At 41.0% G+C, this 14681-nt stretch overlaps 1 protein-coding gene across 1 annotated transcript in view; it reads left to right on the top strand.

Moving 5' to 3' along the window:
- Window positions 1-14681, top strand: part of LOC143295393 (uncharacterized) — a 233347-nt gene that overhangs the window by 200129 nt on the left and 18537 nt on the right. The window contains exons 11-20 of the mRNA XM_076607065.1: window positions 21-108; window positions 2664-2731; window positions 3925-3961; window positions 4831-4928; window positions 5700-5825; window positions 7123-7268; window positions 7892-8027; window positions 11533-11679; window positions 13792-13837; window positions 14651-14681. The exon at window positions 14651-14681 is cut by the window's right edge and continues 34 nt beyond it. Of these exons, the coding sequence (XP_076463180.1) occupies window positions 21-108; window positions 2664-2731; window positions 3925-3961; window positions 4831-4928; window positions 5700-5825; window positions 7123-7268; window positions 7892-8027; window positions 11533-11679; window positions 13792-13837; window positions 14651-14681 (923 nt within the window). The remainder of the gene's footprint in view (window positions 1-20; window positions 109-2663; window positions 2732-3924; window positions 3962-4830; window positions 4929-5699; window positions 5826-7122; window positions 7269-7891; window positions 8028-11532; window positions 11680-13791; window positions 13838-14650) is intronic.

Raw genomic sequence — 14681 nt, 5'->3', positions numbered from 1 at the left:
TGTGTGTCTGTCTGTTTCAGGCCCTGCCTTCAGGATATACTGCAACGTATGAAGAGTCCGAAAGACCCGAAAACAGGGACAAGAATAAATTTTCCGACTACTTTCCTTGTGAGTTACTCTGTCTGTCTGCATATCTCTGTCTCTGTCACTTTGTCTGTGCGTCTCTCTCTCTCTCTTGTTCTTCCAGACTGACTGACTGACTGATAATGGAAATATTATCAGTTGATTGATTGATTGACTGACTGAATGAATGAATGATTTATTAGTTGGTCGATTGATTTATTATTTACACCAACACCATGAGTTGATGGACGAAAGGGTGGGAAGATTTTTGTTGCTGTTGATTTTGTCTTGTCATTGTTATTGGTATCCTCATTGCTGCAATAATTTCCAAAATTGTAATATAATACTGTTATCCTCGAGACCATAATGATAATTTTTTTTTTTATATGATCATTATTGTCATCTTTTAGTCAGTACCTTCACACAAGGCAGTGATCTCATATACAATTTCTCTTATCAGATTTTGGAAGACAGACTTTTTTAAAGTTGGCCCTAGGTTTTCCGTTTCATACGAACACTTTACAGTCGTATAGAGCTGCATGAATACTACCTCGTAATGAATTAAGAAAGCTAGCATCGGCAAAATATGTAATTAGAGCAAATGCTACAGAAAATTATGTCAAAACTGAGATTAATATACGGTCTGACAAACTTTTTTCGAAACGAGCGAAACAGAACAGAAATCTAGAAACTGTTTCTACATACGTGTCAGATACTATTAATCAATCAAATGTTGATCCACAAAATGTTGCTCCGATTATGAGCACTTCACCAGTTCCATTATGGGAATTAACGGGAGCAGCTTTTGACATTCAATATTGTGACATTAAGAAAGATGAAAATCCCAATATACTAGCTTCTCGAGTCAAATCACACTTGTCTGAAACATACCCCTACCACTTAAAAATATATACAGACGGTTCTGCTCTAGAAAATCAGTTTGCTGGTTCTGGATATGCAATTCCTGCTTTGAAAATTGAAAAGTCATATCATATTGGAAAGGGCTTCTCAATTTTTACAGCTAATTAATTGCCGTCCTTATGGCATCAACATATCTAATTGATCTGCCCCTACACTTGATTAATGTTTTATTTTGTGTCGATTCAAAATCAGTTCTGCAGTCTGTCAAATCAGGTTGTACGAACATTAATTATAACATCGTTTTTGAAATAAGATTTTTGATTCACTGTATTCAAATGAGAGGAACTAATATTAAAATGTGCTGGATTCCCTCACACTGTGGACTTTTTTCTAATGAACGTGCAGATCATCTTGCAAAGCTTGGAGCTAAAAACGCTTTAAATGCAATTGAACTTCCTCATCGTTTATCATCATCTGAAATGTGTAATATTGTTGAAAGAAATATGCAAAATTCCTTTCTGTCTTTACAAGTTAACACTTCTGCCTTATTAAATGCAAGAAGAACTGGCAGGGCTGTTAAGAGCATGGCATTTAGGTTATTACTAAATGCCCCATACAAAAAATATTGTGAAAATATTGAATGCATTTGCAAGGGATGATTAACAGTAGAGCACGTTTTAACCCGCTGTTTAGTAATGAAACCTTTTTTGCCTCCAGAAATTACGGAACACGTGTTGCCAGTTTCAAATGTTAACATTTTTTTGAAAAAGTTATATATTTCAAACTGTTCTTTATTAAAGTTAGCTAGTTATGTGTTAAATAGTCCAGTTGGTTGTTTATTGTAGGTCCCCACATGAACCTCTTTTCAAATAATAATCTACAGAAGTAGTGCATCAAAGCAGGAATTGCATATCCAGAACCAGCAAACTGATTTTCTAGAACAAAGTGCGACAAAGTGTGGACTAGCATCCCCATGACATCCCCTCCACAATGACATCGCCCCAAATTCCGTTTTATCTTCACGGTCATAACAGCAGTCACGTCATCATCATCGTCGTCGTCATCATCATCATCATCGTCATCATATCAACAACATCAGCATCACTGTCTTCGTCATCACCCATTTTAGTGATCAAACTTTCTTTAGTCTCAGACAACCAGTACTAGCGCACTCAGAAAGTAGTAGAAAGGGCTTAGTAAAACCTGGTTTAAAATTTGATATCCTGTATCCACTGTTGGGGTACGGAGGATAACTAAAAATATAATAATTTTCAAAAACCTCGAATATTATAATTTTCAAAAACATCAAACAACAAGAGGCAAGGAGAGACTTACAGCCTATTATTGGTATGACTGTTAAGATTTTTTTCCTACTAAGTTTAAGCCAGATTTGGTATAGGCAGACAAAGTATTTCCAGGGAAAATGGCAATGTTAAAGTTTACCACGGACACACACACACACACACACACACACACACACACACACACACACACACACACACACACACACACACAACCGAACAACGGGTTATAACAGAGACTCACTTTGTTTGCACAAGTGAGTCAGAAATCATACAAAGCGTCCCAAACGATGGAGTTATTAAACTTATTAACTATGAGAAACAAACCTCAAAGAATGATAACTGATAGTCTTTTTAGTCCTCAGTTCAGTTATGGCACAAAGCGTGGGTCAGTACATGACACCTGGGGGTCACTGACAGACCGCTGTGTGGTTGCAGATGACTATAACCGTGTGGTGCTGAAGGCCTGGGGTCACGGAGACTACATCAATGCCAGTTACATCAAGGTAAAAACAACATAGATCAATAAAAACATGCAAACTGTGCAGGCACAACGTTCAGTGCATGCCTTTGCCAATGTTGTGTAACACATCATGTCATTTTGCCTTCCGGTAAGGCATTCTTAATATTCTCTGTCTTTCTTCTCAGTTTGTATGTATATTTGCCTATGTCTGTCTGTGGGGGAGGTGGGGGGGGGGGGTAGGGTTGGGGGATCAGGGGGGGGGGGGTTTGAGGGGAGGGGAGGCGCATGTTGATGCTGAGGGAGAATTTCACAATAATATTCTTGTATTCATTGTTATCATTCAGTGGTTCCTGAATATTTTATTACATTTTGTGTGTATGTTTGCTCTTAGATAGATCTTGTTCGATGCTGTTGTCTCTAAAGTTGTCGTTGATGCTATTGCTGTTGTTGAGCAGTTCTGTGATTTTAATGGACGTTATTGTCTTGATTGTTTTATTACATTTTGGTCATATGTTCTTGGATACATCCTGTTCAGTGTTGTGGTTGAAGTTGTCATTGTTATTATTGCTGTTGTTGAAAAGTTCTGTTTCAATATTGTCGTGATTGTTTTTGTCTGTTGTTATTGTGTTTGTTCAGTAGTTCAATTTCAATATTGGAGTGATGGCCTAGAGGTAACGCGTCCGCCTAGGAAGCAAGAGAATCTGAGCGCGCTGGTTCGAATCACGGCTCAGCCGCCGATATTTTCTCCCCCTCCACTAGACCTTGAGTGGTGGTCTGGACGGATGAGACGATAAACCGAGGTCCCGTGCGCAGCATGCACTTAGCGCACGTAAAAGAACCCACGGCAACAAAAGGGTTGTTCCTGGCAAAATTCTGTAGAAAAACCCACTTCGATAGGAAAAACTAAAACTGCACGCAGGAAAAAATACAAAAAAAAAATGGGTGGCGATGTAGTGTAGCGACGCGCTCTCCCTGGGGAGAGCAGCCCGAATTTCACACAGAAAATACAAATACAAAAGAAATACAAATACAAATGCAAATATTGTGTTTGTTTGGGTCTTTTTTTAAAGAACAGATATTGTTCAATACTGTTATGGTTGTAACTGTTGTTGTTGTGTAGTTACATTTCAATATCATTGTGAATGTTACTGTACATGTTTATTCACTATTGCTCCCAAATATAGGACATATATTTTTAAATTAAGTTGCGCCGATATCCGTTCTGTGTGTTTCCAGGACTACAAAGGAAGGGACCTGTACATCGCCGCACAGGGTGAGTACGTGTGGTTGTAGTTTTGGGTGTTGGCGATAATGTTATTTAAATATCGTTATTCAAATTTCGTTGATATATATGTGTAACATTTTGTTATGACCCGTGATGTGCTTATATATGACCATGTACACCACCACCATATATATATGTGTGTGTGTGTGTATTTTTAATCACATCATTATGATTTATGAAATCATCATCGCATATCTTTTGGAGAAGGTGGACGGAGCCACAATTTTAAATGTTTCCCATGTGTATTGATGAAAACCCATGTGAAAATAACTTGGCTGATATTCTATCTCTCTTTCTCCTCCCCCTACCCCCATCCCCTTTCTCTCTCCCTCTTTGTATGTAAATACACACGCGCGCGTACACATGTACACAGACGCATGCACACACATACGCCTATACACACATGCACAAATGGACGCACTTAGAAGCAAAGACGCAAATGCACACTTGCAAACGCCCCTTCCCCCCCTCTCCACCCCCCTCGCCCCCTCACCCCTCCACTCACACACACACACACACACACACACACACACACACACACACACACACTTACTCACTCACTCACTCACTCACGCAAACAAACAACCACAAAAACACGCTAACACGGAAACGCGTGCGCACACAGACAGACACACAGACAGACATTTAAAATCACACACACACACACACACACACACACACACACACACACACACATATATATATATATATATATATATATATATATATATATATATATATATACAGACAGAGAGAGAGAGAGAGAGAGAGATACACACATACACAAACACACAGCAACAACAACAGTAACAACTTATAAACACCACGTCAATATGTTTCACCCGCCGTGTTTGCAGCCCCATGTAAAAAGTCGGCCAGTGATTTCTGGTACATGGTGTGGCAAGAGAACATTGGCAAAATCGTCATGCTGACCAGCTTCGTGGAGAATGGCAAGGTAATATTGTTTGTGGTTGTATTTTGCTTGTTTGTTTTCTCCCAACAATAAAGACAGTGGATGGTTTGTGCGGATTTCTTTCTTTTTGTTTGTGGAAAAGATTGATTATTTGTTGTTGCAGTTTACTACGTCTCCATGGCAAAGACACGATGGTCTTCTTCTTCTATTCTTTTTGTTGTTGTTGTTGTTGTTTTTGTTGTTGTTGTTGTTGTTTTTGTTTGTTTGTTTTGTTTATGTGATAAGAACGCGTAGGCTATACTTCTGATTTGTTTTAACGATCAGAATTGTTGTTGTAGCTGTCTTTGTTGTTGTTTAACTGGTCTGTTTTTATCAAATGGCATCAGTCTTTTTCCAATGACCCCAGTGACGAGAAGGTTTGTCTGACTGATATTAATTATAAGGTGCTTTTCTATGAGGTTAATGATGCAAGGACGTAATTGTATGATTGCTTCTTGAGATAAAAAGTTTGCGGGGTTTTTGGTGTGTGTTTTTTCTTTTGGTGGCCCATCTTAGTGAGCAGTGGCTGTTTTATGCACTGCCTGTTCTTGGCTCAAACGCCCAATGCGCGAGTCACACACACAAGCACAGTGGAAGCACTGGAATTTCTGCATGGAGGGTACTGGACCTGTCATCCTTCTGTCTTCAAATGATGAAATGGCTTCAGTGGACAGACACTTTGTTGCTGATTACTTTTTTGTGACAACACCCCGCTTTTTCTTTTTCTTTTTTGTCATAATCTACGAATAATATTTTTCAATGATGTGTTGTCAGATCAAATGCGACCGATACTGGTCGGAGAACGGGTGTGTAAGTTACGGGGACATCACAGTGAAAGACGCTGCGCAGACCGTCAGGGCCACGTACACTATCCGGGAAATGAAACTTATCCATAAAAAGGTCACCAGAGCTACTCTTTGGAGGGCTCTCTCTCTCTCTCTCTCTCTCTCTCTCTCTCTCTCTCTCTCTCTCTCTCTCTCTCTCTCTCTCTTAAAGCTTATGATATGCTATATGATTTAGATACTAGAGGCAGAGTGAACTGGGTAACCAAGATTCGCCATTGTTTGTTTGAATATGGAATAGGATTTGTTTGGTTAAACCAAGGTGTTGGTAGCATCCAGGCATTTATCGGTGTGTTTCGACAACGTCTGATTAATTGTAGATGGCAGAAGTGGTCTGATCATATTCAGAATAGTGAAAGATTTAGTTTCTATAAGAATTTTTGCAGTGTGTCTGGTCTGAAACCTTACTTAGTGTTGAATATGGATAGACATTTAAAATATATGACGACAAGATTTAGATTAGGTATTACAGAATTAGCGGTCCATCATTACAGATACAGAACATGTAACGACAGTGATCTGACCTGACCATTATGTAAAGAATCACAAGAAAATGAGATACACTTTGTTCTTTGCTGTCCAGCTTTAAGGAACATTCGAGAGGAGTTTATTCAGCCTAAATATTATAGTAAACCTACGTTGTTTAAATTGAACTTATTGATGTCATCTGCTTAGCTTCCCCTGAAGTTGTTTGCAAATTTTCACTATTTCTATACAAAGCTTTCAAATTCAGAGAAATGGCTACTTCGTGAAAATGCTGTATGTATTCTTTTGTTTGTTTTTTCTTTTATTGTCCTACACATTGAACTGTAATGCTGGTCTATTTTTGTTTGACTGTGTTTATTGATGCTCACAGTGTCGTGATGTATTGTTTGTAAAATAATGTTCACATTCCCCTTCATAAGGGGCCTAGGCCTATACATGAATAAACCATCTTGAATCTTGAATCTGTCTCTGTGTGTGTGTGTGTGTGTGTGTGTGTGTGTGTGTGTGTGTGTGCAACACGTCAGATCTCGAAGTATGACTTGCTGAATAAATACAAGAGGAGAAAAGTCAGTCCACACACAGAATAGGTTGTCCGCGTCTTCAAATGTTTCTAAATCTTCTCATAGTGTCCGTATATATGTGTGTTGTCTGTATCGTGTTTCTTAAATTCAAACAGAGAAAATTATATTGTTTGTGTAATGTTTCTAAAACCAAACATGGTATAAGTTGTCTGCGTCAGTTTCCTTTTCCAGGCACAGAATAGGCCACGTTCTCTGCGTCATGTTTCTATTAAGACACAGAACAGGCTACGTCGTCTGCGACATGTTTCTGTTCACAGTTTCTTTTCTTTTCTTTTCTTTTTAATTCAGACACGCGAGACACGAACGGTAACCCACTACCAGTATACGGAGTGGGCAGAGCCTGCCATCCCTCTCGTCCATGACCTTTTGGAGTTCATCTGGAGGGTCAAGGCCTCTCCCTCTGACCTCAGGGGACCTCTGCTCGTGCACTGCAGGTGAGGGGTTGTTTCGGGTTCTGCTGATGGTGGTGTGGATTGGTGTGTGGTGTGGCATGGTGTGATGAGATTGCGGTAAAGTAATACGTTCTTTCGTGTTGTGTGTTGTGATAAAAATGCAGTAAGCTTTGCTGTTCATATTGTAACGGTGAATAATAGCAACAATAGTGATAATAGCAACAGCAAAACAACAGTGGAGTACGTTTATATAACTTGAATCCAGTATGTATGCCACAAAGCTCTTCAAATGATATGGCCAGAAAAAAGAACTCAAACAAAACGCTTGCAGACAAACAAAAAAAGAAAGAAAGAAAGAGGTTTGCACTCAAACACACGAAGAAACGTTCATGCAACCAGAGCGTCCATAAGATGGAATATCAGAAAGGGTTTGCTGGAAAGGGGCGTGAGGGTATGGAAGCAAAACCAGCAGATCGTCTTGATATAATCCTGCGTTATATGAATGTTCAGCAGTATCAGTGGTCATCATCATCAGTAGTAGAAGTAGTGATAGTAGGAGTAGTTGTAGTTTATTATTTTTATCATCATCACGATCATTCTTCTTACCATCATCATCATCATCATTATTATTGTTGTTAATGTCATGATGACGGTGTGCGGTGCAGCACGGGGGCAGGCCGCACGGGGACCTTCATTGCCGTGGACTCCCTGCTGGAACAGGCTGAGGACACCTGCCGGCTGGACGTCAAGACATACGTGGAGCTGCTGCGTCATCAGCGGAAAAACATGGTCATCAGCAAGGTCTGCATTGAACACGCCACGGAATGGGGGACAGAGTGTGCGTGGATGGTTGAGGGAGAGTGGGTGGGTGGGTGGGTTGGGTTCTGGGGAAAGAGTGGATGCACATAGAAATATACGCTCCATTCATGTGTGTTGTAGATTTTCAATGCTCGTGTCTGTGGCCGACTGTCTCTTCTCTTTGTATCAGTCTCTATATTTCTGTGTTTAATTCTCTTTGTGTCTGTTTCCTTCACAGTCTCTCTCCTTCTCTGACCCTATCACTCTACCTGTCTTAATCCGTCTACTGTTTGCCTCTGTGTTCTCTCTCTCTCTTTCGGGGTCAAGGTCGAGCCAAGGTATCCTGGCCACGTGTTCACATTTTGATGTGTGAGAATTTCAAATTTTCAACGATTTCCAGAACGTTCAGGATATCTGTGTGAGACCAGCATCATGGCAGCGAGTGCATTGCAGTCCCGGTAGGTGACAGGCAACGTTGTTACCACCCTGATCAACATTAATTTTTATGCCATAAATCCAATATCATTCGGCCAGTGGGTGTGGTGTTCCTTGTTCGAGGATGTGGCACCATGAAAAGACGCTTCGTGTGCTTGAAGACAGACTGTGAGCTTTTAGCCACCAAGACTGCTGTTTTTCAGCGATCAACTACACTTGAGTACAAACGGTCGTGTTTTGATGTCTAGGCGTGGCACACACAAGCCACGTAAAGCGAGACTTGACAGGCTCATCTGGAGTCCGCAAATCAAGTTCTCAATTAACGTTACGACCCCAACTTTTGAAGAGCAGACCCTCGAACCTCACTCTAAACATGGATGATGCTATTAAGACAAACCAAGGATGATAAGCATCGATTACCATAAGGTGAAAGCTCGGAAAGAATGCAAGGATTTGTCCAGGGTAAAAAAAAGTCAGCTACAGACGCGATCAAACTAGACAACTTGCATCACTGAGCAAAGACAGTAAACAGTTTTGGAAAGAAGCAAAGCAAGTGTCTGGAAGAAGGAAAATAGGAGCATGTAAAGATATTAAAGAAAATGAATGGTTTGAACACTTTCGGAACTTATTTACTCTGAACAAGGCTTTAACTACTGATAGCAGAGCCATTTGTGAAGTGCAATCAGAGGATTCGATTATTCCTTATGGACTCAGTCATGCCATTTCAGAACAATAAGTTGCAGATGCTATTCGGGGAAAAAAAAAGGCAAAACTGTTTAATATCCTGTTTGATAAGAGCACGTACCCAGAAGAGTGGGCGAAGGCAATAATCGTACCAATTTTTGAAAAGGGGATAACAGTTCAACAGACAACTACAGGAGCGTGTCTTTGCTCAGTCTGATTAGCAAATGTTATACGTCAGTACCGAACTCAAGACTTGTTAAATGGGCTGATGAAAAATGGTAAGCTAACAGTTACATGCTGGATCCAGACGTGGTTATGCCACAACATATCACATTTTTACTCTGAACGTGGTTAACGAGAAATCTTAATCAAAGAAGGGAGGCAAGCTTTACGCATGTTTTATTGACCTGAAGAAAGCAATTGACGCTGTGCAACGTCAGTCTTTGATATTTTGATTCAGAATGGAATAAATGGAAACTTTATGAGTGCTATCATTGCTATGGATAAATGTGTTACGTCTTGTGTACGTATTTAAGATAGGTTAACAGAGTTTTTCGATTGTCCAGTTGGCATGAGGCAGGGATGTATATTAAGCCCTATATTGTTTTCTTTGTAAACGAAATAGCATCAACAGTTGAAAACAGTGGTATTCGTGGAATTCAGTTTTTGCCTGATTTATAGGAGTTGTACATTCTTCTGTTTGTGGATGATATTGTACTGCTATCAAACACTGTGACTGGTCTACAAAATCAAATTAATGCTCCGAATAATACATGTTAACACTCTTTTTGAGTCTAAATACTGATAAGACTAAGGTGATGGTTGTTCGAAAAGGTGGCTTTTTGGGAAGAAATGAAAACTGAAATATCGATGGAAATGCTCTAGAAGTAGTGAATTAATACAATCATCTAGGGTTTGTGTTCACAACAAAAATGAGTATAAACAGAGGAGTGGAGGCCTTAGCAGTAAAAGGCAAATATGCATGTATTTACTGTATAAGAAATATAACGAAACAATGGTATTTCCAAAGGATGTTGGGTTTTTTCAAAATATTTGATGCTCAGGTACAACCCATTCTTTTGTACCCTTCTGAGATGTAGGGTCTCAACAGACTGGACAATATTGAGAAGGTTCATTCTTTTCTTTCTTTTACATGTAAACGTTTTTGAACATACCACTCAGAGTACCAAACAAGTTGGCATACGGAGAATTAGGACGCCCACTCAGAACACCAAACAAGTTGGCATACGGAGAATTAGGACGCAATCCGTTGTATGTAAATTGTGCTATGAGGTGTGTTGATTGATTGATTGATATGGATACTTATATAGCGCCTATCATCGGTCGGAGACCAAGCTAGCAATGCAAGCTCTAAAGCGCTTTACAAACACGGGGTCATTTACACAACAGGTTGCCTACCTGGGTAGAGCAGACTGACGGCTGCCACTGGGCGCTCATCATTCGTTTCCTGTGTCATTCAATCAGATTTCAGCCACGCACACATACACACTCAGACAAACATGCAACATTTTACGTATATGACTGTTTTAATTATCTGCCGCGCCATATAGGCAGCCATACTCCGTTTTCGGGGGTGTGCATGCTGGGTATGTTCTTGTTTCCATAACCCACCGATCGCTGAATTGGATTGCAGGATCTTTAACGTGCGTATTTGATCTTCTGCGTGCGTATACACACGAAGGGGGTTCAGGCACTGGCAGGTCTGCACATATGTTGACCTGGGAGATCGGAAAAATCTCCACCCTTTTCCTACCAGGCGCCACCGAGATTCGAACCCGGGACCCTTAGATTGAAAGTCCAACGCTTTAACTATTCGGTTATTGCGTCGGTTGTGTGTGTATTGCTTTAACCATTCGGCTATTGTATCAGGTACTGGTTATGGTTGTGTAGTTTTGACCTGTTTCTAGGGGCTGGAGGCCTGGAAATATATTTTTTTGTTTTTGTTCTTGTTCTCTCTCCCTCTCTCTCTCCCTCTACTTCGTTATTTTGATGTGTGTGTTTCTTATCTCTATGTTATTTTCTATGTTGTAACCATCATGCTATGCCATTATTATTTAGTACTGTGAAGTGTAGGCCTTAAACAGAGCGGGGACTGGATGAAAAAAGTGCACCAATGCTTATCTATTGTCACAGGAAATTAAGACTGTTCTTTTATCTACTCTCTCTCGATCTGTGTGTGGTGTGTGTGTGTGTGTGTGTGTGTGTACCACCAGGAGGTCTGCCCAGATTTCCACCCTTAACCCACTAGGTCTGCCCAGGAACATCCGTAGACCTCCAGACAGAACATTCACACGGCTGTCACAGCCGTCACGCCATATATATGATTAACATCAAAACACAAGGTATTTTTCTCCTTTGTTTTTGCCAGGAACAGTATGCCTTCGTGCACGCCGCCCTGATAGACGGCATAATTCTGGGGGACACCCGTATCTCCGCCACCCGCTTCTACGAGGGCTTTGATCGAGAGAAGGATCAGCTGCGGATCGGCTACAGACAGATCTGTGAACAGTTCCATGTGAGTTTCGCTGTCGCTGGTGTTAGTAACAGGAGGAGCAGGAAGGTGACGTGGGGGTGGAAGGAAGAGAAGGAGAAGGAGCAGTAGCGGTAGTAGTGGAGGTGGAAAGAGGATGAGGGCAGGAGGAGGGGGAGAAGGGAAAGAAGCAGCAGCAACAGTATTGGTTGTATGAGAGGTTGGAAAAAAGGGGAAAGGTCAACTAAATATTTGTGAACAGTGTCTGTTGGCTGTTGTGGTGGTGGTAATGGTGGTGGTTGCTGCTGCTTTTGTTATTGCTGCTGTGATGTCATCATGACAGACCAGCTACATGACACTGCCAATATATATTGGCGCGCGTGCGTGCGTGTGTGTGTGTGTGTGTGTGTGTGTGTGTGTGTGTGTGTGTGTGTGTGTGTTCAGTTCTATGTGAGTTTGTTAGTCAGAAATTGTAATAGACCAGCTACGGGTCGGCTACTGACACGTCTGTATGTGAGTTTGGTGAATACTGGTAGCAACTCTTTTGCATGATGATGGCGATGATCGTAGTTGCAGTAATGGTAGTCATCGTAGTAGTAGAAGATTCAGTGACGGTGATAGTGAAATAATGGCAATAATGCTGTTGATGATCATCTTCATAAGCATTATAATCAAAATGATTAAACCACTTCTTTCATAATCACAATCACAGTAGTGGTCGTTACATGGGCTTTATTTTGTTGAATCTTTGATAAGTCTTGGATATTGAATAAACACACATCAGCGCTTCTTTCTATTTCTCTTTGTCTCATCTCCCGCTCTCTGTGCAGTCTCTCTGGTACACGAATATTCGTATACAGAGCCTGTCATCGTTAGTTGTCTTAAACCCAGTGGCTTCAGAGTTCCTTCAAAACGTGGGACGCAGTAATAACTGGCGGACATGTTTAACAAAACATATTGCCTGTTTCAAGCAGACACACCAGACTCGCCAAATTATATTCTAATTCTACAGTGGTTAGTATGCAAACTGGAGGAAATGTAAACGCATTTGTTGGTCTGCAGTCAGTTACAAAGAGACCGAAACTTCCGGATTTAACGTTAAAACAACAGACGTATGGAATGGCTTTAATGGTACCTTGTGTGTGTGTGTGTGTGTGTGTGTGTGTGTGTGTGTGTGTGTACACGTACGTGTGTTTGTGTGTGGGGTGTGTGTGTGTGTGGATCAAAATCAGAAGAATATACATTTTAGTTTTCTTCCAAAGCTTACATGAAGGTTTATAGATACATCAACAAAGGTCGAAACCAACAAAATGAGTATACAATGCGTGTTATACGACATGTTCAACAACAACATATCGCTTCTTCCAACCAGACAGACTAGACTCGCCAAATTATATTCTACAATGGTTATTGTGTAAATTGGAGGAAACGTAAACATATTTGTTGGTCTGCAGTCAGTTATAAAGAGACCGAAACTTCGGGATCTAACGTTAAAACAACAGACGTATGGCATGGCTTTAACTTAGAATTATGTGTTTGGTGGGGCTGGGTGGGTGTGGGTGTGTGTGTCAAAATCAGAAACAAATGGCGAAACCAACAAAATAAGTATAAGATGCGTGCATTATGACGTGGTTTGAATTTTTTTAAACATCCATATATGAAACGTACGTGTTGAGTAGGTACACGTGCAAGTATATACTTTTGAATTATGAATTTAGATTTTATAAGCATTGTTTGACATAACATCCCTTCAATGGTAAAATCAAACAAATTGTCAAAGACAGACACAATATGTTCCTCATATTCCATATATACATCTGTCTTTTTTCAGTATGCAGATTATGTGTGTCTTCACAAAGTCTGCACAAGTGTTCCGTTTTTTCGCAATGTAATAGATAGGGTTGAATTATATAAATCATTCTGTAGCTATTGGCCTATAATTTCAGTTAAAATATCAGCTTCCGTTTATTTTCGTGGTTTTTCTTTGTCTTTTGTTTTTCCATGAGGCATATCCAAGTGTGTGTGCGTGTGTGTTTTTGCTTGTACCTATATGTAAGGGAGGGAGAGACAGCACAGACGAATACACAAGGACCTGTCTTTAGGAGCTTTACAATTTGTCGCTGTGTATTCAATGGCTTTAATTCGTGTTGTCGACAGGAGTTGTCCTACCTCAAGTCAGCCATGGCGTTCAGGAGGGACTCTGGTAAGACATCTCACAGTGATTCTCTGTCAGATCTCTCTCTCTCTCTGTCTCTGTCTCCACCTCTCTATTTCTCTGTCTTGTGTCTCACTGTCCGTCTGTCTGTTTCCCTCTCTCTCTCTCTCCCTCCCCCGCCCCCTCCCCTCCCCTCATCCCCCTCACTTTGTCCGACTGTCTGACTTACAACTCACACACGTACATTGTCGAATGTGTTTGTGTTTACGGCAACGGGCGCACGCACGCACACACAAACACACACAAACACACACGCACACACGCGCGCGCGCGCGCGCGCATGCATATATGGGCACAGATGCAGTGAAAAGGGAAAAGAGGGCATCCGTTGCGTTCTCTAAAGGCGTACACAATCTGATAAAAATATGAACAAAAGAACAGCAGACAGACGTCTTTTCCAGACTGAATAACGGGTCTGCTTTTAGCCTTCGAAAATCTCCATTTAGTATTAGACACTCATGCAATCTCGTATGTATATCCATGTGAATATTTTTGTTTATGACAAAGGTGATTTCGTTATATATGCGATATGTGTGTGTGTGTGCGCGCGCGCGCGTGTATGTGTGTGTGTGTGTGTACACGTGAGTACGTATGTCCGTGTGTGTACGTGTGTGTGTGTGTGTGTACATGTGTGCATGCGAGTGTGTGTGTGTGTGTGCGTACGTGTGCACATACGTCTGTGCGTACGCGTGCGTGTGTGCATGTATGTGCGAGCGAGTGTATATATGAATGTGAGTGTGTGTGTGTGTGTGTGTGCGTGTGTGTGTGTGTGTGTGTGTGTGTGTGTGTGTGTGTGTGCAGGGATTGAGAACGTCAACGACCTCCGCAATAT

Source organism: Babylonia areolata, chromosome 20, assembly GCF_041734735.1.
Source record: "Babylonia areolata isolate BAREFJ2019XMU chromosome 20, ASM4173473v1, whole genome shotgun sequence".
Taxonomy (NCBI): Eukaryota; Metazoa; Mollusca; class Gastropoda; order Neogastropoda; family Buccinidae; genus Babylonia; species Babylonia areolata.
Note: the sequence above shows the minus strand (reverse complement) of the source record. Positions and strands in the feature narration are given on the sequence as shown.